The sequence below is a fragment of the Polyodon spathula genome, chromosome 2 (assembly GCF_017654505.1).
Source record: "Polyodon spathula isolate WHYD16114869_AA chromosome 2, ASM1765450v1, whole genome shotgun sequence".
NCBI lineage: Eukaryota > Metazoa > Chordata > Actinopteri > Acipenseriformes > Polyodontidae > Polyodon > Polyodon spathula.
In genome coordinates, this window is record NC_054535.1 from 101,570,566 (window position 1) to 101,594,088 (window position 23,523).

The window sequence follows — 23,523 nt, forward strand, 5'->3', positions numbered from 1 at the left end:
ACCTTCATAGTTTGCTTTTCTAAAATTGTAAACCTTAACTTTAGTCTTTACTTTTGGGGATTTAAAAAACACTTCAAATGAGACCATGTTGTGGTCTGAGTTTGCCAGTGGTTCTCTGACCTCTGTTTTAGTTATTCTATCTTCGTTATTTGAAAAGACTAAATCAAGGCATGCCTCCCCTCTAGTGGGTGCCTTCACAAATTGTGTTAGGAAGCAGTCATTTGTCATTTCCACCATTTCTATTTCATCCTTCGCGCTACCCACCGGGTTTTCCCATTTTATTTGGGGGAAGTTGAAATCCCCCATTAGTATGGCTTCTCCTTTGCTACACACATTTCTAATGTCATTGTATAACAGATTATTGTGCTCACCGTCTGAATCTGGCGGTCTATAGCATGCTCCTATTATTATGCCTTTTGAATTTTTGTCTGTTATTCTGACCCATATTGATTCGGTTTTATTTTCTTTGTCCAGGTTTAACACCTGGGCTTCAAGACTGTTTCTTATGTATAGCGCTACCCCTCCTCCTCTTCTGTCCTGCCTGTCTTTCCTATACAGTGTATACCCACAAATATTATATTCGTCCCCATCACTCTCAGATAACCAAGTTTCTGTAACACCTATCACATCATAGTTACCTGTTAGTGCAGTAGCTTCAAGTTCTAGAATTTTGTTTCTGATACTTCTAGCATTTAGATAAATACATTTAATGGTTGTCTTACCTGAGTTGTTGTTCTTGTTTTGATGCGGTCTCCCTTCTGTTTTTTTTGTTGATTTCTCCCCCCTTCCTTTCTAGTTTAAATGCTTCCGAACCTGCTCGAGGATCTTTTCTCCGAGTAGACTGGTTCCCTTGTTATTTAAATGCAGTCCATCCCGTCTATACAGATAGTCCTCGTTGTAGAATGTGGTCCAATGATCAAGATAGGTGAAGCCTTCCCGTGTGCACCACGTCTTCAGCCATGCGTTTTGATTAATTATTTCCAGCTGTCCATATGGTCCTTTGCAAGGTGCCGGTAGTATACCAGAAAATACCACAGTTTTGGTTTTCTCTTTTAATTTCCTTCCTAGCTCTCTGAATTTGTTTTGCAGGGATTTTGGTCTGTCTCTTCCAATGTTGTTTGTACCGATGTGGACGACTACTACCGGGTCGTCTCCTGTTCGTTCTAGGAGCCTGTCCACGTTTTCAGTGATGTGCTTGACCGAGGCTCCCGGAAGGCAGCACACTGTTGTAGTAAGGGGGTCCAAACTGCGAACTGAACTTGCTGTGTTTCTCAATATGGAGTCCCCAACAATCATGACCTCCCTTCTTTTTGCTGTCTGGTCACCACTGTCAATGGGGTCCTGGATGTTGTTCCTTTCATTCTCTTGTTGTTGGTTCTGCTCATCACAATTCTGAAGTGACTCAAATCTGTTGGTTGTTTTGATTTCTGGTGGTTGTGTTTGACGAAGTTTCTTATTTTCCCTGCTTCTGCCTACCTGAACCCAGCTGTTCTGACCTTCTATCTCCCTGGTGGCTTTCAGTCTGTTAGGGGTGATGCAGACTTCCATGAATTGTGGGTGTGCCAGTTCCTCAAGATCCTGTTGCTGTCTCACTTCTTCCAGCTCCATTTCTAGCATACTTACTAGTTTTTTCTCGGATGCAAATCCTGGATCACGCGGCACTTTACGCACACTTGGTTTAGCTCCGTTGGGTTTTCTCGGATTTCCCACATCAAGCAGGTGTCACAGATTACTGGCTTGCAGACCATGTTTAGCTGTTGGAAGTCTCAGGGTTTAGCACACGCTGGGTTTCTCGGATTACTTCCACATGCAGTATATTGTTTCGTCCACCCGAATGGACGGTTTGTCAATTATTGCACCCCGTCCCTACACGCACTCGGAATCCTGGCTCAGACCATAAATCTCTGTACTTTAAACCACTGCATGAATGCAACTCTATCAGACACTTGTCATACCGATACAAATCTACCCACTCAATGTCCTGCTCGTCGCAGGGGGTACTAAAACTGCACCTGTTCTCCATCGCCGAATAGTGTAAACCGGCATCGGCTCCCCTCGGTGTCTGTATACTAACAAAACGGCACTGCTACCCTTCTGAATGAGCATATGTGTGCACACTTACGTCTAAACTGAGTGACCAGTTCCCTCATTCCAGTTCTGTCAGCCTCTGACACAGCCTCTCCAATGTTGAATGTCTGATGATTACAGACATGGCTTCAGGATGAGAATGACGTAAAACCACTTCTGGAGACAGAGGCTTCGAAACAACACTCTGCTACTTTTCGTGATGGCTGAACTTTGCTTTTTTCCTGCCCACTCGCTGCTCGCCTTCCCTGATCTCACGCTGTCGCTGGGAAGACTGCGCCTCGTTATGCTCTCGGGTCCTACACTAACACAACACTGCCTGAATGCAGATCATTCAGGCATGGCTCAGGCTCCTACACTAACACAACACTGCCTTTGCAGATCATTCAGGCATGGCAGGCTCCTACACTAACACACACTGCCTGAATGCAGATCATTCAGGCATGGCTGGCTCCTACACTAACACAACACTGCCTGAATTCATTCAGGCATGGCACAGGCTCCTACACTAACACAACACTGAGTGAATGCAGATGGCATGGCACAGGCTCCTACACTAACACAACACTGCCTGAATGCAGATCATTCAGGCATGGCTCAGGCTCCTACACTAACACAACACTGCCTGAATGCAGATCATTCAGGCATGGCTCAGGCACAGTACACTAACACAACACTGCCTGTCCTAACACAAACACTGCCTGAGTGCAGATCATTCAGGCATGGCTCAGGGTCCTACACTAACACAACACTGCCTGAATGCAGATCATTCAGGCATGGCTCAGGCTTATACACTAACACAACACTGCCTGAATGCAGATCATTCAGGCATGGCTCAGGCTCCTACACTAACACAACACTGCCTGAATGCAGATCATTCAGGCATGGCTCAGGCTCATACACTAACACAACACTGCCTGAATGCAGATCATTCAGGCATGGCTCTGGCTCCTACACTAACACAACACTGCCTGAATGCAGATCATTCAGGCATGGCTCAGGCTCCTACACTAACACAACACTGCCTGAATGCAGATCATTCAGGCATGGCTCAGGCTCCTACACTAACACAACACTGCCTGAATGCAGATCATTCAGGCATGGCTCAGGCTCGAGGGACAATGTGATCCATGTGTGCCGGACGTCTCGTAAGTTGTGACTACCTGAATGCAGCGCACCACTGCCTGAATGCAGATCATTCAGCATGGCTCAGGCTCCTACACTAACACAACACTGCCTGAATGCAGATCATTCAGGCATGGCTCAGGCTCCTACACTAACACAACACTGTGTGAATGCAGATCATTCAGGCATGGCTCAGGCTCCTACACTAACACAACACTGCCTGAATGCAGATCATTCAGGCATGGCTCAGGCTCCTACACTAACACAACACTGCCTGAATGCAGATCATTCAGGCATGGCTCAGGCTCCTACACTAACACAACACTGCCTGAATGCAGATCATTCAGGCATGGCTCAGGCTCCTACACTAACACAACACTGCCTGAATGCAGATCATTCAGGCATGGCTCAGGCTCCTACACTAACACAACACTGCCTGAATGCAGATCATTCAGGCATGGCTCAGGCTCCTACACTAACACAACACTGCCTGAATGCAGATCATTCAGGCATGGCTCAGGCTCCTACACTAACACAACACTGCCTGAATGCAGATCATTCAGGCATGGCTCAGGCTCCTACACTAACACAACACTGCCTGAATGCAGATCATTCAGGCATGGCTCAGGCTCCTACACTAACACAACACTGCCTGAATGCAGATCATTCAGGCATGGCTCAGGCTCCTACACTAACACAACACTGCCTGAATGCAGATCATTCAGGCATGGCTCAGGCTCCTACACTAACACAACACTGCCTGAATGCAGATCATTCAGGCATGGCTCAGGCTCCTACACTAACACAACACTGCCTGAATGCAGATCATTCAGGCATGGCTCAGGCTCCTACACTAACACAACACTGCCTGAATGCAGATCATTCAGGCATGGCTCAGGCTCCTACACTAACACAACACTGCCTGAATGCAGATCATTCAGGCATGGCTCAGGCTCCTACACTAACACAACACTGCCTGAATGCAGATCATTCAGGCATGGCTCAGGCTCCTACACTAACACAACACTGCCTGAATGCAGATCATTCAGGCATGGCTCAGGCTCCTACACTAACACAACACTGCCTGAATGCAGATCATTCAGGCATGGCTCAGGCTCCTACACTAACACAACACTGCCTGAATGCAGATCATTCAGGCATGGCTCAGGCTCCTACACTAACACAACACTGCCTGAATGCAGATCATTCAGGCATGGCTCAGGCTCCTACACTAACACAACACTGCCTGAATGCAGATCATTCAGGCATGGCTCAGGCTCCTACACTAACACAACACTGCCTGAATGCAGATCATTCAGGCATGGCTCAGGCTCCTACACTAACACAACACTGCCTGAATGCAGATCATTCAGGCATGGCTCAGGCTCCTACACTAACACAACACTGCCTGAATGCAGATCATTCAGGCATGGCTCAGGCTCCTACACTAACACAACACTGCCTGAATGCAGATCATTCAGGCATGGCTCAGGCTCCTACACTAACACAACACTGCCTGAATGCAGATCATTCAGGCATGGCTCAGGCTCCTACACTAACACAACACTGCCTGAATGCAGATCATTCAGGCATGGCTCAGGCTCCTACACTAACACAACACTGCCTGAATGCAGATCATTCAGGCATGGCTCAGGCTCCTACACTAACACAACACTGCCTGAATGCAGATCATTCAGGCATGGCTCAGGCTCCTACACTAACACAACACTGCCTGAATGCAGATCATTCAGGCATGGCTCAGGCTCCTACACTAACACAACACTGCCTGAATGCAGATCATTCAGGCATGGCTCAGGCTCCTACACTAACACAACACTGCCTGAATGCAGATCATTCAGGCATGGCTCAGGCTCCTACACTAACACAACACTGCCTGAATGCAGATCATTCAGGCATGGCTCAGGCTCCTACACTAACACAACACTGCCTGAATGCAGATCATTCAGGCATGGCTCAGGCTCCTACACTAACACAACACTGCCTGAATGCAGATCATTCAGGCATGGCTCAGGCTCCTACACTAACACAACACTGCCTGAATGCAGATCATTCAGGCATGGCTCAGGCTCCTACACTAACACAACACTGCCTGAATGCAGATCATTCAGGCATGGCTCAGGCTCCTACACTAACACAACACTGCCTGAATGCAGATCATTCAGGCATGGCTCAGGCTCCTACACTAACACAACACTGCCTGAATGCAGATCATTCAGGCATGGCTCAGGCTCCTACACTAACACAACACTGCCTGAATGCAGATCATTCAGGCATGGCTCAGGCTCCTACACTAACACAACACTGCCTGAATGCAGATCATTCAGGCATGGCTCAGGCTCCTACACTAACACAACACTGCCTGAATGCAGATCATTCAGGCATGGCTCAGGCTCCTACACTAACACAACACTGCCTGAATGCAGATCATTCAGGCATGGCTCAGGCTCCTACACTAACACAACACTGCCTGAATGCAGATCATTCAGGCATGGCTCAGGCTCCTACACTAACACAACACTGCCTGAATGCAGATCATTCAGGCATGGCTCAGGCTCCTACACTAACACAACACTGCCTGAATGCAGATCATTCAGGCATGGCTCAGGCTCCTACACTAACACAACACTGCCTGAATGCAGATCATTCAGGCATGGCTCAGGCTCCTACACTAACACAACACTGCCTGAATGCAGATCATTCAGGCATGGCTCAGGCTCCTACACTAACACAACACTGCCTGAATGCAGATCATTCAGGCATGGCTCAGGCTCCTACACTAACACAACACTGCCTGAATGCAGATCATTCAGGCATGGCTCAGGCTCCTACACTAACACAACACTGCCTGAATGCAGATCATTCAGGCATGGCTCAGGCTCCTACACTAACACAACACTGCCTGAATGCAGATCATTCAGGCATGGCTCAGGCTCCTACACTAACACAACACTGCCTGAATGCAGATCATTCAGGCATGGCTCAGGCTCCTACACTAACACAACACTGCCTGAATGCAGATCATTCAGGCATGGCTCAGGCTCCTACACTAACACAACACTGCCTGAATGCAGATCATTCAGGCATGGCTCAGGCTCCTACACTAACACAACACTGCCTGAATGCAGATCATTCAGGCATGGCTCAGGCTCCTACACTAACACAACACTGCCTGAATGCAGATCATTCAGGCATGGCTCAGGCTCCTACACTAACACAACACTGCCTGAATGCAGATCATTCAGGCATGGCTCAGGCTCCTACACTAACACAACACTGCCTGAATGCAGATCATTCAGGCATGGCTCAGGCTCCTACACTAACACAACACTGCCTGAATGCAGATCATTCAGGCATGGCTCAGGCTCCTACACTAACACAACACTGCCTGAATGCAGATCATTCAGGCATGGCTCAGGCTCCTACACTAACACAACACTGCCTGAATGCAGATCATTCAGGCATGGCTCAGGCTCCTACACTAACACAACACTGCCTGAATGCAGATCATTCAGGCATGGCTCAGGCTCCTACACTAACACAACACTGCCTGAATGCAGATCATTCAGGCATGGCTCAGGCTCCTACACTAACACAACACTGCCTGAATGCAGATCATTCAGGCATGGCTCAGGCTCCTACACTAACACAACACTGCCTGAATGCAGATCATTCAGGCATGGCTCAGGCTCCTACACTAACACAACACTGCCTGAATGCAGATCATTCAGGCATGGCTCAGGCTCCTACACTAACACAACACTGCCTGAATGCAGATCATTCAGGCATGGCTCAGGCTCCTACACTAACACAACACTGCCTGAATGCAGATCATTCAGGCATGGCTCAGGCTCCTACACTAACACAACACTGCCTGAATGCAGATCATTCAGGCATGGCTCAGGCTCCTACACTAACACAACACTGCCTGAATGCAGATCATTCAGGCATGGCTCAGGCTCCTACACTAACACAACACTGCCTGAATGCAGATCATTCAGGCATGGCTCAGGCTCCTACACTAACACAACACTGCCTGAATGCAGATCATTCAGGCATGGCTCAGGCTCCTACACTAACACAACACTGCCTGAATGCAGATCATTCAGGCATGGCTCAGGCTCCTACACTAACACAACACTGCCTGAATGCAGATCATTCAGGCATGGCTCAGGCTCCTACACTAACACAACACTGCCTGAATGCAGATCATTCAGGCATGGCTCAGGCTCCTACACTAACACAACACTGCCTGAATGCAGATCATTCAGGCATGGCTCAGGCTCCTACACTAACACAACACTGCCTGAATGCAGATCATTCAGGCATGGCTCAGGCTCCTACACTAACACAACACTGCCTGAATGCAGATCATTCAGGCATGGCTCAGGCTCATACACTAACACAACACTGCCTGAATGCAGATCATTCAGGCATGGCTCAGGCTCCTACACTAACACAACACTGCCTGAATGCAGATCATTCAGGCATGGCTCAGGCTCATACACTAACACAACACTGCCTGAATGCAGATCATTCAGGCATGGCTCAGGCTCCTACACTAACACAACACTGCCTGAATGCAGATCATTCAGGCATGGCTCAGGCTCCTACACTAACACAACACTGCCTGAATGCAGATCATTCAGGCATGGCTCAGGCTCCTACACTAACACAACACTGCCTGAATGCAGATCATTCAGGCATGGCTCAGGCTCCTACACTAACACAACACTGCCTGAATGCAGATCATTCAGGCATGGCTCAGGCTCCTACACTAACACAACACTGCCTGAATGCAGATCATTCAGGCATGGCTCAGGCTCCTACACTAACACAACACTGCCTGAATGCAGATCATTCAGGCATGGCTCAGGCTCCTACACTAACACAACACTGCCTGAATGCAGATCATTCAGGCATGGCTCAGGCTCATACACTAACACAACACTGCCTGAATGCAGATCATTCAGGCATGGCTATGGCTCAGGCTCCTAACACAACACTGCCTGAATTCAGGCATGGCAGGCTCGTGATACACTAACACAACACTGTGTGAATGCTCATTCAGGCATGGCTCAGGCTCCTACACTAACACAACACTGTGTGAATGCAGATCATTCATGGCTCACAGGCTCATACACTAACACAACACTGCCTGAATGCAGATCATTCAGGCATGGCTCAGGCTCCTACACTAACACAACACTGCCTGAATGCAGATCATTCAGGCATGGCTCAGGCTCCTACACTAACACAACACTGCCTGAATGCAGATCATTCAGGCATGGCTCAGGCTCCTACACTAACACAACACTGCCTGAATGCAGATCATTCAGGCATGGCTCAGGCTCCTACACTAACACAACACTGCATTCTGAATGCAGATCATTCAGGCATGGCTCAGGCTCCTACACTAACACAACACTGTGTGAATGCAGATCATTCAGGCATGGCTCAGGCTCCTACACTAACACAACACTGTGCAGAACATTCAGGCTGGCTCAGGCTCCTACATAACACAACACTGCCTGAATGCAGAGCAGAAAGGCATGGCTCAGGCTCCTACAAACAGATCAAACTACACTCAGGCCTACGTGAAGAACAAAACATTACTTTGTATTTGACAATAACAATTTACACTGCCTGTGAATCGCCAGAAAGTGATTCAGGCACCAAAACTGGGCTCAGCTTAAAGAAAGATAACACACACATCACTGCAGAACAAAACCAGTTCCTATGTTTACTGAATGCAACTTCACTCAGCAGGCGTACACCGATTACTCCGTCACGTTCCGCGACTAAAGTACCCCCAGAATCATTCAGGCATCCGATAGCTAGTTCAATCAACTCACCTCCAACATGAACCAAACTTTGCCCAACCTCCTGGTACTAGTACATAATTAGACTCCTGCTGTGCAGTGCTCCCTGAGGTGAGAAGGAGACTGCTGACTGTAGGCAACCATTCAGTACATCTCTCTGACATGCTCTTCTAAATGAACTTCTCAACTCGAGAGGGCGATGATTTGGATTGACACATTCGCTCTCTGTCACAAGTCATAACCAAATTTGACCTCTCTTTAGCATTATCAGCATTAGCGGTTGTAGATCAGTTTCACTCCAGTGGTCGAGCTGCACTATAGTAAATGACATACCACAACAGGACATGATTAGATCCTGTTACTTTTCTAGATACACAGGTGCATGAATAGATAGTCAGGCTCCTTCTTATTACCTGTATTCTCATTAAATACATGACACACAAGTAGAGCATTACATTCGAGTTTTACATCTCTCAGGCAACTCGGAGGTCATCACAACCATCTTTAAGTATGAGGAAGTTCGTCTGGACTCCTTTAAAACTTGGCCAGAAGATGCTAAAGCAGACCCCAGCATGCTTGCAAAGCCAGGGTTATTTTATACAGGTACAGTAAATATCTTTCATTTCCTTTTCCCTATTTATACTTTAATGACATAGAATCTTTACGTGGAAATGAGTTCATAAAATGAAGATACCCGTGATTGGATACTTGTGTCATATTTATCACAAAACAGTCTTAATACTAACCTCCCCTAGGTGTCTTCTCAATATGCAATATAATATTCCTAAAAAGACTAACCTTATATCCTAGGTGCTGGAGATGCTGTCCAGTGCTTTCAGTGTGGTGCAAGATTAATACAGTGTAAGTTGGAGGACGATCCTTGGGCAGAGCATGCTAAACAAATCCAAGGTAACATTTTGAAAAAAAAAAAAGAAATTCTCATATAAAAAGATACCTATTACACTGAGGACTAAGCAGAGCCCAAACAATGAATCCCCTTTGACTTGAACCACATTCAAACCAGGATGAAAGGCTAGTGATGGAGCCTTCATCGTCACCCAGCACTCCTCCCTATAAGAATGCAGTTTCTTCAGATGAATAAATGAAAATTTCAAAATGTCATTTTTAAAACAATCTGCCTGTTTTTCAGCTGCCAGTTTGCTGCATGAGAGCAGTCAAAGACAAGAACGAGAGTACAAGCAAATTAACAACTTCGAATGAGGTAATAGTCTCATCTTAAAGGGAAAACTAACAGTACAGTCAATCAAATACATTTGATAGACTCTTAAAGATAATAAGAACCCAAGATAGTTGCCTCCCCCTTTACACTGATGTCTGGCTGCAGGTTGCTCTTGATACTTTTGGTTGTTCAGATACAGTATGTTTCACATTGTAATGCAACTGGCTGCGTTGAATATTCTGAAAAGTTCTTCTATCAACCTTTTGCTCAAAAACTTAAAAAACAGGCAGAAGCAACTCATCTGGAGAACACTGTCTCAAGTGCTTTGAAAGAAACAAACTCATCCATCACTGGTAACTATAGTAAATTATGCATTCATGCACTTGAACACATACACACACAAACCTTGCTAATAATTAGTTGAACAGGGTGTTTAAGAGATGTGTGTAATTTTGCTATAACTACAATAACATTATATTAGCGCAGGTAAAGGGGAAAAGCATTTAACAAAGGATATATGGTTTGGGGGCAGGACCGTTTGCTTAGCTTGAAAGAGAGTGGAATAAACATGCTGGACATCCCTGGAGACCAAACAGCTTTGAAAATCCATTTCATATGTTAGGCACAGGGCATACTCAAACCTGAGAGTACTAATATGGAGCGTATTGAAGCTTTTGAAATTAATTATTTTGCAGTCTTCAAGGGTCTTTACAAAATACTCAATAAAACTTTAGTATCCCTCTTTTCACATGTTAATCATTTCCCTGAAACTCATGCATTTGCAAATGTGTTTACCTGAACAATGGCATAGATTCAAATTTTACATGGAGTTTTCCCATAAGAAGAAAATTGCTGCTGTTTATGTTCAAAACAACAATGTCTATAAATGCGCAAATAATAAACTATATTGTGTCCTTCAAATAAGCACTATTATTATTATACTTATTATTATGCTTAGAGATACCTTGTCTGGGATTTTAAAACATTGACAGGTTTTACTTTTTTTTTTTTTTTTTTTTAATTTACAGACCAAAGTCCTGAAGAAAACATTTGGTTTTTAAAAGAAAATGGCTTTTTTGTTCAGCTGAGGAAAACATATAACAACTTAAACTTCAGGAAAATCTTCTCATTGTCTGACTTTGTGCGTACTACCCCAGACCTCAAAAGTCTGTTTGCTTGGCTTCCCCTGATTTCTAAGAGCCTGAAAAACAAGCCAGTCTGTCAAGTTTCCTTCTGAGGGATCTGAGCCTCATCACAGTCATTGAAGGGGAAGTGGGCAGTGGAAAATTAGCCTTGCTCAGGAGAATTGCAATTCTGTGGGCATCTGGGAGCTGCCCTGTGCTGCAGAGGTTCAAGCTGGTCTTTTACCGCCCTCTCAACTCATTGAGCAATGATCAGAGTCTGGCTGGAGCAATTTCAGAAGAGCTGTGCAGCATAGGCACACACCTGACTGAGGAGTCTATCAATGATATCATCTACCACCTGAAAGACCAGGTCTTATTCCTGCTGGATGATTACGGCGCTGCAGGTTCAGCTCCGAAATGCATTCAAGATCTGATTGTGAAGCACCACATGAATAAAGTTAGCGTGGTCATTGGAGTCCAAATGAACAGAACAGCAGCAGTGCGTCAGTATGCATCTTCAGTTCTCATGATCGCAGCATTCCCAGTGTACTGCACTGTATTTATCTTGAAGAATCTCGTCTCCCACAACATTAGTCTTGTGGAAGGTTTTTTTGTTCAGCTGGGCATGTCACAGTCGTTGTAAGGCATTTTAAAAACACAACTTTTCACTATTGCCATTTGTGCTCTGTGGGTCCAGTACCGCCAAAAGAATACGCACAACAATGACATTTGTGAAGCTTACCTGCACTATATTAAGCTGAAGCATCTCCGTCAATCAGAAAAGATGAGATGCATGATATCATTCAGTGGAGACCTTGCCTTGGACGGACTGTTTGACCAGTGCTTTGAGTTCAATGATAAAGACCTCGAAGAGGCAGGGATTGACGCTGAAGAGGCTATCCATCTGGGTTTATTGAGCAAGTTCACAGCCCAAATGCTCAAGCCTGCGTACAAATTCTTTCATGCATCTTTCCAGGAGTACCTGGCTGGCAAGCGCCTGAGTGAGCTCCTTGAATCTGACTCCCAGGAACATGCAGCGAAAGGCTGCCATTATCTGAAGAAAATTGACACGTTCCTGAAGATCATGGTTCATTATAAATTCTTTTTTGCTCTATGCATGCAGTTCCTCTGCATTAGCCACTCAGAAAATCGTCATTCACTTGTTTTGTGTTGCTGAAAGCAAAGGGTTTTATGATTCCAGTTCAGAGAATGGCAAGCATGTGCCCAATCATGTGGAACTTTCTGTTCTTGAGGAGTTACTAAGCGTTGTCCTTCCTATGGGAACTAATTTTGACATTTTAAAGGATCATTTTCTAGAGTTTGCAGTTGGAGTTGCTTATTCTGGTAATTCGGTCTCTGCCTGCGTTCCTCGTATCCTGGAATTCCTCACTGGTAAAAGTTTAAACCTTACAGTTTCAAGTGCGTTCAATCAGTTTGTTAGAGAATACCCTGAGTCGCTGGAATTATTGAGTGACATAAACATAGTAATATCTGGACACAAAAAAGAGCAATTTCCAGACCTTGTGAAAATGGGTAAGATGTTAGAACCACATGGCAAGCCAGTTGTTGAAGAATAGTTTGCCTCGTCATACCAACTTATAAGTAGTGTTGCTGAGAAAACACGTACTTTGAGAAATTCAGAGGGATGAAACACAGACAACTTCCAGACTCCATAGGTCAAACTTTCTTAACAGCAGAAGATAAGTATAAAATGCCATTGCTCACACTTAATGTGCTTCATGTGGATGGAATAGATGAAAGGGACTGCAAGAATCTGATGGTGCTCTTTTCAGTTTTGGAACAAGTGGAGTTAACCTTGAGTAACAGTGAAGGATTTCTTGAAATTATTCAGCCTGCTCTTGAGATACACAAAGGGATTTTCTGAAAAATCAAAGTTCATTGCACCCATTTAAGTACACAGGAGGAAGAACTGATTGTATTGATGTCTGCCCTTCAATCGTTGCATTTGACATTCAGCCAAGTGCCAGGTACGGTATGAATTTCTAATGGTTTGTCTAAAGGGTTCTGTCATAATGCAGAGTAGCTGATCTTGGCTGGGGGCCCATTGGTAGCGCAGCATTGGCCTTTGCATTCTGGTGTGGTTAGCATGGAGAATCGGCATCACGACTCTGCAAGCCTTGCTGGGCAGGTCCAGGCAGAGAGTTCTAGAGCTATGCCCTTTCCTCCAGAGTTCAGTAGTTAGATTAGCTTAACAGCAGGTGTGGAGGTTTCATGTTGATCTCGGTGCCACTGATTGGTAAGTTGGATGCTGGTATGATGTTACATTTTGGAGAAATATCTCCTCTCAAACCAGAAGACTAGTTAAACTAGCCTGTCTTATGTATCTCTAAATATAAAATACGAGTTCCTTTTTCAATATAGGACACCAAGACTAAATGTAGTTATCTTTCTGCACAGTTGTCCTGAATACTAATGCCAAAGCAGTCATAATCAAGTAGAAGTAAATACATTTGCTACAATACCAACACAGCTTTAAGATGAAAGCATGATATTTTTTTGTTTTTTTTCTAGAGTATTTGATGCAAAATTTGGATACATTTTGTCATCTTAAAGAGCTATTAATTGATGGTCCAAGTGACAGCAAAGTGTTTGACATGATACCTAATGGCTTCGGAAGTCTTCACCATATGGAAAAACTCATTCTTTAGAATGTGACCCTCATAGAGGATTCCAGCAGACTTGGTAAATATTGAAGTGCTTAGTATTTTATTACTACAAGAGGTCATGAAATTGACCCTTGGTTCAAAATAAATTAAAAATCTATTTATAAACATTTATAAAAAACTACAGTTGTAGAAGCCTGTTGACTATGTTAACTGTGTAAATCTTCTACTAGTAACAATTTACTTTCAATGCCTTTCACTACACTGTCATTGCATGTGTGGTTACAAAGTAGCCACACAGCTACATGTGACAGTCCAGTACAAAAAATGTGGATGCTGAAAATGGCAGGAATACAAATCCTGAAGAGGGCGTTGCAGTCTGGTCAGTGATAAAGCTATAGAAATGAGCTCATATCTCTGCTGATAATTGTTATTTGTATAAACGTGTTTGTATTTTATTTTATTTTCAGCCCAGTTTGTTCAGCAGTTTTCCAGTCTCCAGGTTTTCCACCTCAGTTGCAGTATCTGCCCAGGGTTGGCTGATATCATTACTTCACTTGCAAACTGCAAGAAGTTTGAACAGATCTTCTTTAGAGGTTCTACTCACAGTGATCTTGGCGATTTACCTTTTGGTAAGAGGGTTGAGCAACCAGTTTATGTACTGTAGAGGATGCTCCATGAGCAGCCATAGAGAACTGGAGTTGTTCTAGAAATGAGGATATCTGAATGATTGGTGAAATAAGCACTTTCTAAACCTGAATTCAGTTTAATTTAGAGGATTATTTTCCATAGATCAAGCTCTGTACCTGCTTAGCAACACAGTGTAATCTGAAACAGTATGATTCACTTTCAGTTGGATTTGAAAGAATTCAGATAGATTCCAAACTGAGATCTGGTACAAATGTTCACTCAAGACCACTGAATATGAAAAAGCTTTTCGATACTACGGTAGATCTTTCAGTGCAAGTTGTATAAGAGCCATTAATGGGCAACCAAAGGGACTGAGTAAAAATGATTAAAAATGAATAATGTACTTTATTTAATCTAATGTGTGTTTTTAGTAGTTAGTAAGTAAAAACAACAAAAAGAAATATACAGAACACACATGACAGGATATTAAACAGGCGATACATTAATTATTACAGGAATGTAGATGATGTAAAGATAGAAATCTGATCCTTTAAATTGAAAGTGACTGATAGAGCACAGTCATAATTGTGAACTGGTCTTTACTGTTAGTCTATGCTGTAATCACCACTTTTTTAAACAGTGTCATCTTTACAAAACTTCAAAAACCTTAAGATCTTGAACCTGAATTCACAGTACTTTGCAAAACATGAAGAGGCTGGCTGTTTTGGTAAGAAATGTTCCCGTTTCTGTTTTACTGAACAGGCGATCTAAAACACAAATATTTGTTTGTCCATCTTTCAAAGCTTGTGCCCTAGGATCTCTGGCTTGTTTAGAGGAGCTGAATCTTCCTTCAGGAAATGGTGTAAAATCAACCATCTCCATTGTAATTGAACAGTTTCAGCATCTCAAACACCTGAGAGTTCTCTCAGCCACTCTAGTACTTGTGGATAGCAACCTGTATGAGTTAGGTAAGTGGTGTCAACGGGGCACTTTGTACCATATACATGTTTGGACTATTATATTTCTTACTGATTTTAATATCCTTGTACACTTGCTATCCTCTATTATTTATGCTTAGATCATTAAATAACTAGTGTCCCTTTTCAATAACAGAGGATGCCTTTAAAAAAAAAAAAAAACACTTCATTTTTTTACCTTCAGCTGTTACACTTGTTTCTGAAGCAGAAGCACTGGATATTAGGCCCTGTCCACATTAGTCTTCTCAAGCCATATTAAGGGTTCAAAAACAGTTTTAGTCCTTAATATGATTTGTAACAGTGTTCAAAAAAACTAATTTGAGACCTACTCAGTCAGTAGTCTGGAACTTGATTTTAGGTAATATCGTGTGTTAACCTGTTTTACCTGTAATCAGGACACAGAGCGAGTTTGAGTGGTTATAGTGTCCTCTGAAATGCCACACTGCCTCGGGCTGTATGAGACCATGTAGATTGAAAGATACACACAGTAAACAATAACACAGTTGAGAAGAAAGTGAACTTTTAGTACATTAACCATTAGTGCCTGCTGGGGGCACTCGACAGTCTAAGTACAAAGCGGTCGTCCGAGCAGCTTGGTGATGCTGCTGCATAACCCCACTGTGCTGCACTTATCTTTGGAATTGACGGCTAGCATGGACACAAGGTTTCAGGTAACCCTGTTCTGAGCACTTGCTTCTCGAACATGGCTGTGTTTAAGCCGTAGATCATTATCTAAGCAGAAAGCCACAGTCTGACACAGAACACACATAACATGATATTAAAGAGCTCAGAAATTACATTCAGTTATATATCAGTATAGATTCAGTCAGAAATATATATTTTTTATTGTTTAGCAAAAGCTGCCAAAGAAGGACATCTTCAAGCAATTCAGAGACTGGATCTCACTGCCAACCATGACATAACAGACTCCGGCTGGAGAAACTTCTTTCTTACTTTGGACAGCATGTCTGACCTAAAGGAACTGATCCTCAGCAGGTTGTATACTTGCAGCTTGCAGCCTGCCGACTCTCCAGTGAGGGCTTTTGTGCATTGCATCTCACGGCTCAGCAGTTTAATGAAAATTGTGATGTTTGGCTGGCTGCTGGACAAGGAGCTTCTCACCATGTTTAATAAGATGAAGGAGCAGCACCCACAGTCAAAGTGTCTCAATATCATGTGGAAGTGGGTACTGCCCTTTGCACCAGTCATACAGGACGGAACACCCTAGGTTATGACACCAGCACTCAGTAATCCCTTTTCTTGTCCTTGTTTTGGGTTTTTCATACCTAAATTTAATCAAAAATAAGTAATAGCTGTTTAAGTAAACAGTTGTGATTGTTTTTTTTTACATTCTTATTATATAACTGTGAAATTATAGTTTGATTTTGACAGCTGCATTCAGCATGTATTTTTATGTTTTTTTTGATAGCATTGTTTTTATTTAAAGACCAATTTGGACTAGTCTACTATAGATCCAATAATCTATACATCATCTCCAACATTGTACTAATAAAAGAACGTGCTCACTCACCCTATACTCTTTATACCCAATGGAATAACTTTAATTGTTCTGTTGATTTGTGCCTGTTGATCGGACAGAGTTATAACAATGTATGACGTTATACAGTTGTGTTATTCATTTCTTTCCAGGTGTCCAATAACCTTTCATATTGTTGTTTAAAGTACCAGTCTGATAATAACAAGTGTCACCGTTTTAATTGATCAAAATATTAAACAGTAAGTTACTGTTTGCAGTCCTTTGGCGTGCTCTTATTGTCTTGACTCGGACGCTGCGGTTTCATATAGAGGTGGATTTGTGATGATTGTAAACCTGTGACTTCATAAATAAATACAACTAGACACAATATAAAGTTATTTTATTTAGCTTTTTTTATATCGCTTTGAAATTCGTATTTTAATAAAGTACCCAAAAAGCCAGACAAAAAGAATGCAATTTCCAATTTTATACAATGTAGTGCAGCATTTCCTATACTCGTAATGAAATCCAAAGTTACAGAATCCATTCTTACAAGCTTTTAATATACAAACCAGGTTTAATGAAAACAGGAATTCAACCAAGAACGAGAAGGTTCGCCTTTATATGTTATTATAAAAAACAAAACAAAAAAAAACACCTGGATTTGTAATTTCGTGATTATGTTTTATGAACACTGAGTAAAGAGAAATGTGATATCACCATTCTGAACTATAAAACACTCAAGTGTTATATTAAAGTAATACTAAAAGAAACAGATATTCAAGGGCAACAGTTTTGACTAGTAGTCATTTTGGAGGACTTTCCACTAGGAAAGTTTGTAATAGAGTTAGAAGTTTCTTTAGGTATTACTTAATATGCACTACTGCTGTCATAGCTTACAATAATAATGGAAGGTGTGTAAAGATCATCAGTAAACGATAGCCCTCTATCTATGCAATACATCCCTTTGTATATATTTCCCATGTTAAAATCACCTGTATAATAAAAGCACCTCTCAACTGCGCGTGTGTTGCATGCATGCCTGCTTGACTGTAATATGACTGCTTTACTGATGTTCTCATGGATCTGACCCTGATCTGGGTCTGCTTGCTAGTGATCATTGCACCTTTCCTGCCCCCCTGCCAGCCCCCCAAAAGAGCCTAGTTTTGTAAACCTTCTCCAGTAAATGATGCAAAATGCTGGTTACGCTGCCAGCACAGCACAGTTAACACCCAGTGATAGAGGTTTCCAGTAAAGGGCACTGCAGGCTTCAATTGAGAAATGCTGCAGTTCTGAGCTTTTTGCACAGGAGAGTACTGGCACTGGCGAGACTCTATATACACTGCCATCCACAGTCACAAATCTGGTTGAAGGATATATATATATCATTTTAGTCCTTGACAACAGAGATGTGATTTATACAACAGAAATAAGACAAAACTTCTTATACATAGCTACATAGGTAGAGAATCTGGTTAGTCTAACTCTTTTGTGCTTAAACTTGCAGGAAAGCCAGTGTACAGAGAGTTGGGGAAAAAAATAAAAATAAATGAAAAACACTATCAGCCGTTTGGTACAGCAGCCTGGAACCCCAGTCCCAGTAACAAAAAGAGAGGATAAGCAAGCCTTTAATTGTGCACCTGTGTGGGAAGAAAACAAAAACACAGGGTTAGGATCGTCACACATTTATACTGCCACATAGTTCTCTTTCTTCAGGATCATTCCACAGGGAAGCCCACATGTCAAAAAAGTAAAGCAACTTGATATGGACAACTGGGTGCCCATAACTGGCACTGCAGGAACAGCGATTTCAGTTTAGAGATCTCGGTCATGTTTAGACGGGGGGCATAGCCCTTCCGAAGGCTGGGGTAACATGGACAGGGTTTTTATATACTCATGCACAATGAAATGCAACAGTGTAAGTTTTACATCAATAGCTCATTGGGTACATACATAATGTTATTTACATTTTAAATAGTGTGCAGATAGGTCTGTTGATTGTTTGAGTAGTATTGTTCCTGGGGATAACAAAATACTGAGCTGAAGTCATGTGATTTCATAAAAACGCCAGGTGCTCAGTGTTTGGTATTTGAGTTGAGTTAAAATTGCCAAAATTAGTTGATTAAGAATCTGTATAAACAGCTATTTGAAAAGACATAATTTTATGCAAGAACAGTTAAAGACAGGAGCATACCCCGCTTGACTAATGAAGTTGCCCGGAGAATGAGATGTTCTGTTTCAACAATCAGCAGACTAGTCCAGAGAAACCATGAAACTAGCTCTGTGAGGGACAGGCCACGTCCTGGAAGGCAGAGGGTCACCACACCGGCCCTGGACCGTCACATCCAACTGATCCATCTGTGGAATTGTTTTCAGACTGCAGTGGCTACAGCACGAGAAATTCCAGGAAGAAATAACCCGCGCATCAGCAGAATGACTGGAGCTCGCTACCAGCATGAAAATGATTTATTGTTTTATTCACAGATGAATGCCGTTTTGCCCTTGACAGATCTGACTGAAGCCACAGTGTGTGCAGACGTCGTGGTGAGTGTTATGCTGACTGTTGTGTTGTCCAAGCCAACTGGTGCGGAGGTGGAAGTGTGATGATATGGGGAGGAATCTCCTTTAACACAAGAACGCCTTTGGAGCAGATAAAGGGCAACCTTAATGCTCAGCAATACATTAACAAAGTCCTTGAAATTTTTGAGTTTCTGCAAGCTAATCCGGATGTGTCGATTTTCCAGCAGGGCAATGCAAGACCACACAGTGCTAGGATTACAATTGCATGACTTCAAGAAAACAATGTCGAGGTCTCGCCGTGGTCAGCTTTTTCTCCTGACCTGAGTCCAACAGAACATCTATGGGACCAAATCGCCAGTGCCACAGCAGTCTATCCAAAGGCTAATCAGGTCTATGAGTCAACGCTGCCAGGATTGTGCTAATGCTCAGGGAGGTCATACCCGATACTAACTTTGTAATGTTTTCATTTTGACAGTCATGTTTCATACTGAAAACTTACGATTCTTTGATCTGTATTTTTGTTCACATTTTCTGACTTTGTTTGATATCTAGGTTTAAAATATGTGATTACATCCATTAGAGCTGACACTTGTGTTTCTTGTGTGCATCAGTATATAATGTGCATTGCTGATAGAGACATTCCATTTCTTTGTTAACTAAATAAAATGCTGAAAAGTGACACAAAGTGACTTCTGTACCAGTAACCAGGTATATCAGGTGTACTATGTTATATAACTATGTACAGTATACAGTATGTGCAGTGCTGACTCGTGTAAGATTTACAACAATCATGTCATATTGTATGCTTGGGTATAGGTATGAGTTTGGAAGCAGTCCAATGTTAGACCGGGTGGATTTCAGTTTCCTATTGTAATGTTCCCACAGGGGTACAGGATTGAATGGAGGAAAATGTCAATACATATTCCATTCCCAGTTAAAGGCAACATGGCTGCCTTACTATTTTGACAATGAACGCAATCAAATGTAATCATGTAATGACTATAATCATCTGTTCAGGATAATCTTTCATTAAACCGTGTCATTTGAATAATTCTAAAAGTAGATTTGTCCAATTGATTATAATAAATAATAAAGTCAGTAACCAACACTCAGCCCTACAGGGGTCGCTACGAGCCAGTGTAAAGAGCACCAGGCTGGGGAACAGTTCCAGCCTATCACTTACCTCTCAGGGTTTAGCTTTTACTTGTTTTCTTGGGATCAGTTGTTGTCTCTGCCAGCTGCTGCTTTGCCTGCTGGTAATATTAAATACACAGTCTCAGATATTGTCATATTGTGCCGACAATCTCTGTGATGTAAAATTCTTGCTTTTCATGTCAGTTAAATATAATTTCTAAATAAATAAGTACATAAATAAAATTCAGTAAAAGCACTCCCTTATCCAAAATGTTAACTCCAAGCTCATTTTAATAAAAGCAAGTCTGTCCACTCGGACAATATCACTGCAGCTCTTGATCTTCTGCCAAGCCTGCTGCAAGCAAATCTGCAGAATCTAATGTAAGCAAAACCATGTGTAGGTGTGCCAGGAGACTGCAGACCATGTGTAGGTGTGCCGGGAGACTGCAGACTTCACTGGGAGTTAACCCTGCAGCCCAGTCATTAATAGTTCACATTGAACAGCTCCTATAGAACTTCTAGCTGGCATGCATGTATTGGCAAAGCTTCTATGTGCTGCCGTGTACTTGCACAACTCAAATTTCAATATGCGGTGCAGTTGGCAGCACAGTTCTCGATTGATGAACAATGTTCTTGAAAGTAATAAATAAACAGATAGATTAGGAGCACAACAGTCAAGTTCCTGTCACAGGACTGGTCATGAATGTAAGAATAAGAGGCGAAAGAGGGAGCTGTTGACAGAGCCTTGCAATGAGATGTGTTTCAAGGTGTTTTAAAGCAGCCACTAGGGGGCTACAAGCACACACTTTGAGCAAGTTTGAGCGCGTGCATTGCGAGTCCTACAGAGAGTAAATACTGTTTGAGCAGATCCAGTTAGACAACAACAAATGAGAAGTCAAGTGTTGGATCCCCGGGAAGGGCTGGATTATTCACAGCTGGAAATATAAAGCGAGTCCTCTCGCGTTTGGTATATCGTTTGACTGGTGTTATTGCTCCCACTATAGAGTAAATGTGCATCACCGACAGTAAAACAAACAAACAAAAAATCCTTTAGCATGCTGGGAAAGGAGTTCCTCAATAACAAAAAACAGAACTGTACAACAAATGTGTCTGTTTCTTTGCAACTTGAAATTTAGCACAAAGCACTGCATTGATTAAATGTGCATAAACAAACTTTATTTTCAATATTCAGTCTACAATACTCTACATGTGCAACACATTGTAATAATTCAAAACACAAGAAAACTGCAATGATACACATTGCAGTGTTCTGTATGCTATACTGTGCAACAGAATATGTCAATACTGTGCTGCAAATTACTTACTGACATGCTAACTGTGTGCCTTAACCTCCAAGGTGATATGAGCGGGGGTGGAGATCAGGTGTATGACTAAGAAACTTGAATGATGTTAACCAGAGTGTGACCATAACCAAAGTGGGATTATCAGGAGCTTTCCCCCCCATTGACTCCCTTTATATTCCAGATGTTTCGATGTGGTGATAATATGCGGCTGGTATCATTAACGGGAGTGATGTGAAGCGTGTCTGTCTGTACAGTGCGTTACTGGTGTTCAAATGCTGTACCGAACGCAGCCCTCAACGCCTGGCATGGAGTACAATACGTCAGTGTTGATCAGGTACCTTGGGGGGTTGACTTGGGTCTGTGCTCTGTGTCTTAGGTTTTGCTGCTGCTGGAGTAGAGCTGGGGACCTCTTTCTTGTCTTCAGCCTATTAAATCAACAGAATGAACTGTTACCCCTCAGCAGATTCACCAGGACTCACAAACGAACGATCAGGGTTTAAAGATGCCAGCGAGTTAAACGCTGTTTCCAATATATAAATGCACATGAACGTAGTCCTACCTTTTTCTGAGGTGAAGAGTCTGATGTAAATCCCATAGATAAGGAATCAAGGGCATCTCCTTTTTCTTTATCAATCTGGAGGACAGAAGGGCAAGACTGAATTCCACAGGTTGGCAATTGACAATGAAATGCTTCCTGCGAAGATCAGCAGCTTCACCAGCCAGAACGCGACCCTGCACTCCCCGGACTGTGTGTCTCACACTGCACAACACTGCCTTTACTAGGGGAGACCATAGGGATCACTTCAATTAGTTACAATGCATTTCAGTAAAATATAGAACTAGGTCAATTATTTTCTATACTGTGATTGTGGATGGACAACTGCCTTTCTATACAATAATTATGAATGATGACTAAATAATAAATCATCATATTCACATACTGAGCTTGTATGGCTATTCTATAGCCATGCATTCCTGTCAGTTTTACACTGGCTTGCCTGCAAGATTACAATGCTTTTCTCTTCTTTTCTTCTTACCTGTGCTGGATCTTTAGGTTTTACCACTTGCTTGCTTGCATCTTTCCCTCCCTTTCCCTGCAAGACAAATGTCCTGATTACATCTTAAACAGAAGAAATACACCAACAATGTCAAAAACATCACTTGGTAAAACAGAAGATGTTTAATCTGTAACAATGCTTTGGGATGTATTTTTTTAGTGTCTTATGCAGTTTTGCCTAAAGGTTTTAATGCTAGTGTAATAAACATCATTACTTTTAAAGGGCATGCTGTTCAGAATTTATTATTTTTTCTTTTTGTGAGGTTTCTTGGGAGGAATTAGGAATTGCAGGAGCAGTTTGTGTTGTAGCTGGTCAAGCAATGTTACAGGAGCTGTTACATTAGAGGTGCTGCTACCAAGTACAATGTGTTAACAGTAACAGACAAGCTGTGCAGCTTGAGAGACTGTCCATCTGCAGCTGGGTCTCCCCTGCAAAACCAGAAAGA

The 23,523-nt window shown here is 42.7% G+C and overlaps 1 protein-coding gene and 2 long non-coding RNA genes across 16 annotated transcripts in view; 2 read left to right on the plus strand and 1 right to left on the minus strand.

Moving 5' to 3' along the window:
* The first annotated feature begins 9,403 nt into the window (after positions 1-9,403).
* Positions 9,404-14,698, plus strand: LOC121305751. The gene is made up of 5 exons (XR_005948120.1): positions 9,404-9,653; positions 9,861-9,959; positions 10,201-13,342; positions 13,887-14,057; positions 14,449-14,698. It is a non-coding gene; the product is annotated as an uncharacterized LOC121305751 (long non-coding RNA).
* A 397-nt stretch (positions 14,699-15,095) lies between these two features.
* LOC121305773 lies at positions 15,096-17,627 on the plus strand. The gene is made up of 2 exons (XR_005948122.1): positions 15,096-15,576; positions 16,440-17,627. It is a non-coding gene; the product is annotated as an uncharacterized LOC121305773 (long non-coding RNA).
* The window catches only part of LOC121305674 (calpastatin-like), a 99,112-nt gene continuing 93,034 nt past the window's right edge, over positions 17,446-23,523 (minus strand). For 13 of the 14 annotated variants that reach the window (XM_041237434.1, XM_041237398.1, XM_041237458.1 and 10 more), the window contains 5 exons: positions 23,058-23,114; positions 22,580-22,654; positions 22,359-22,445; positions 20,766-20,835; positions 17,446-18,702 (listed from right to left, as the gene is read on the minus strand). In XM_041237434.1, the coding sequence (XP_041093368.1) occupies positions 20,776-20,835; positions 22,359-22,445; positions 22,580-22,654; positions 23,058-23,114 (279 nt within the window). In that variant the 3' untranslated portion in view covers positions 17,446-18,702; positions 20,766-20,775. The remainder of the gene's footprint in view (positions 18,703-20,765; positions 20,836-22,358; positions 22,446-22,579; positions 22,655-23,057; positions 23,115-23,523) is intronic. The other variant, XM_041237383.1, reaches the window with a different exon arrangement.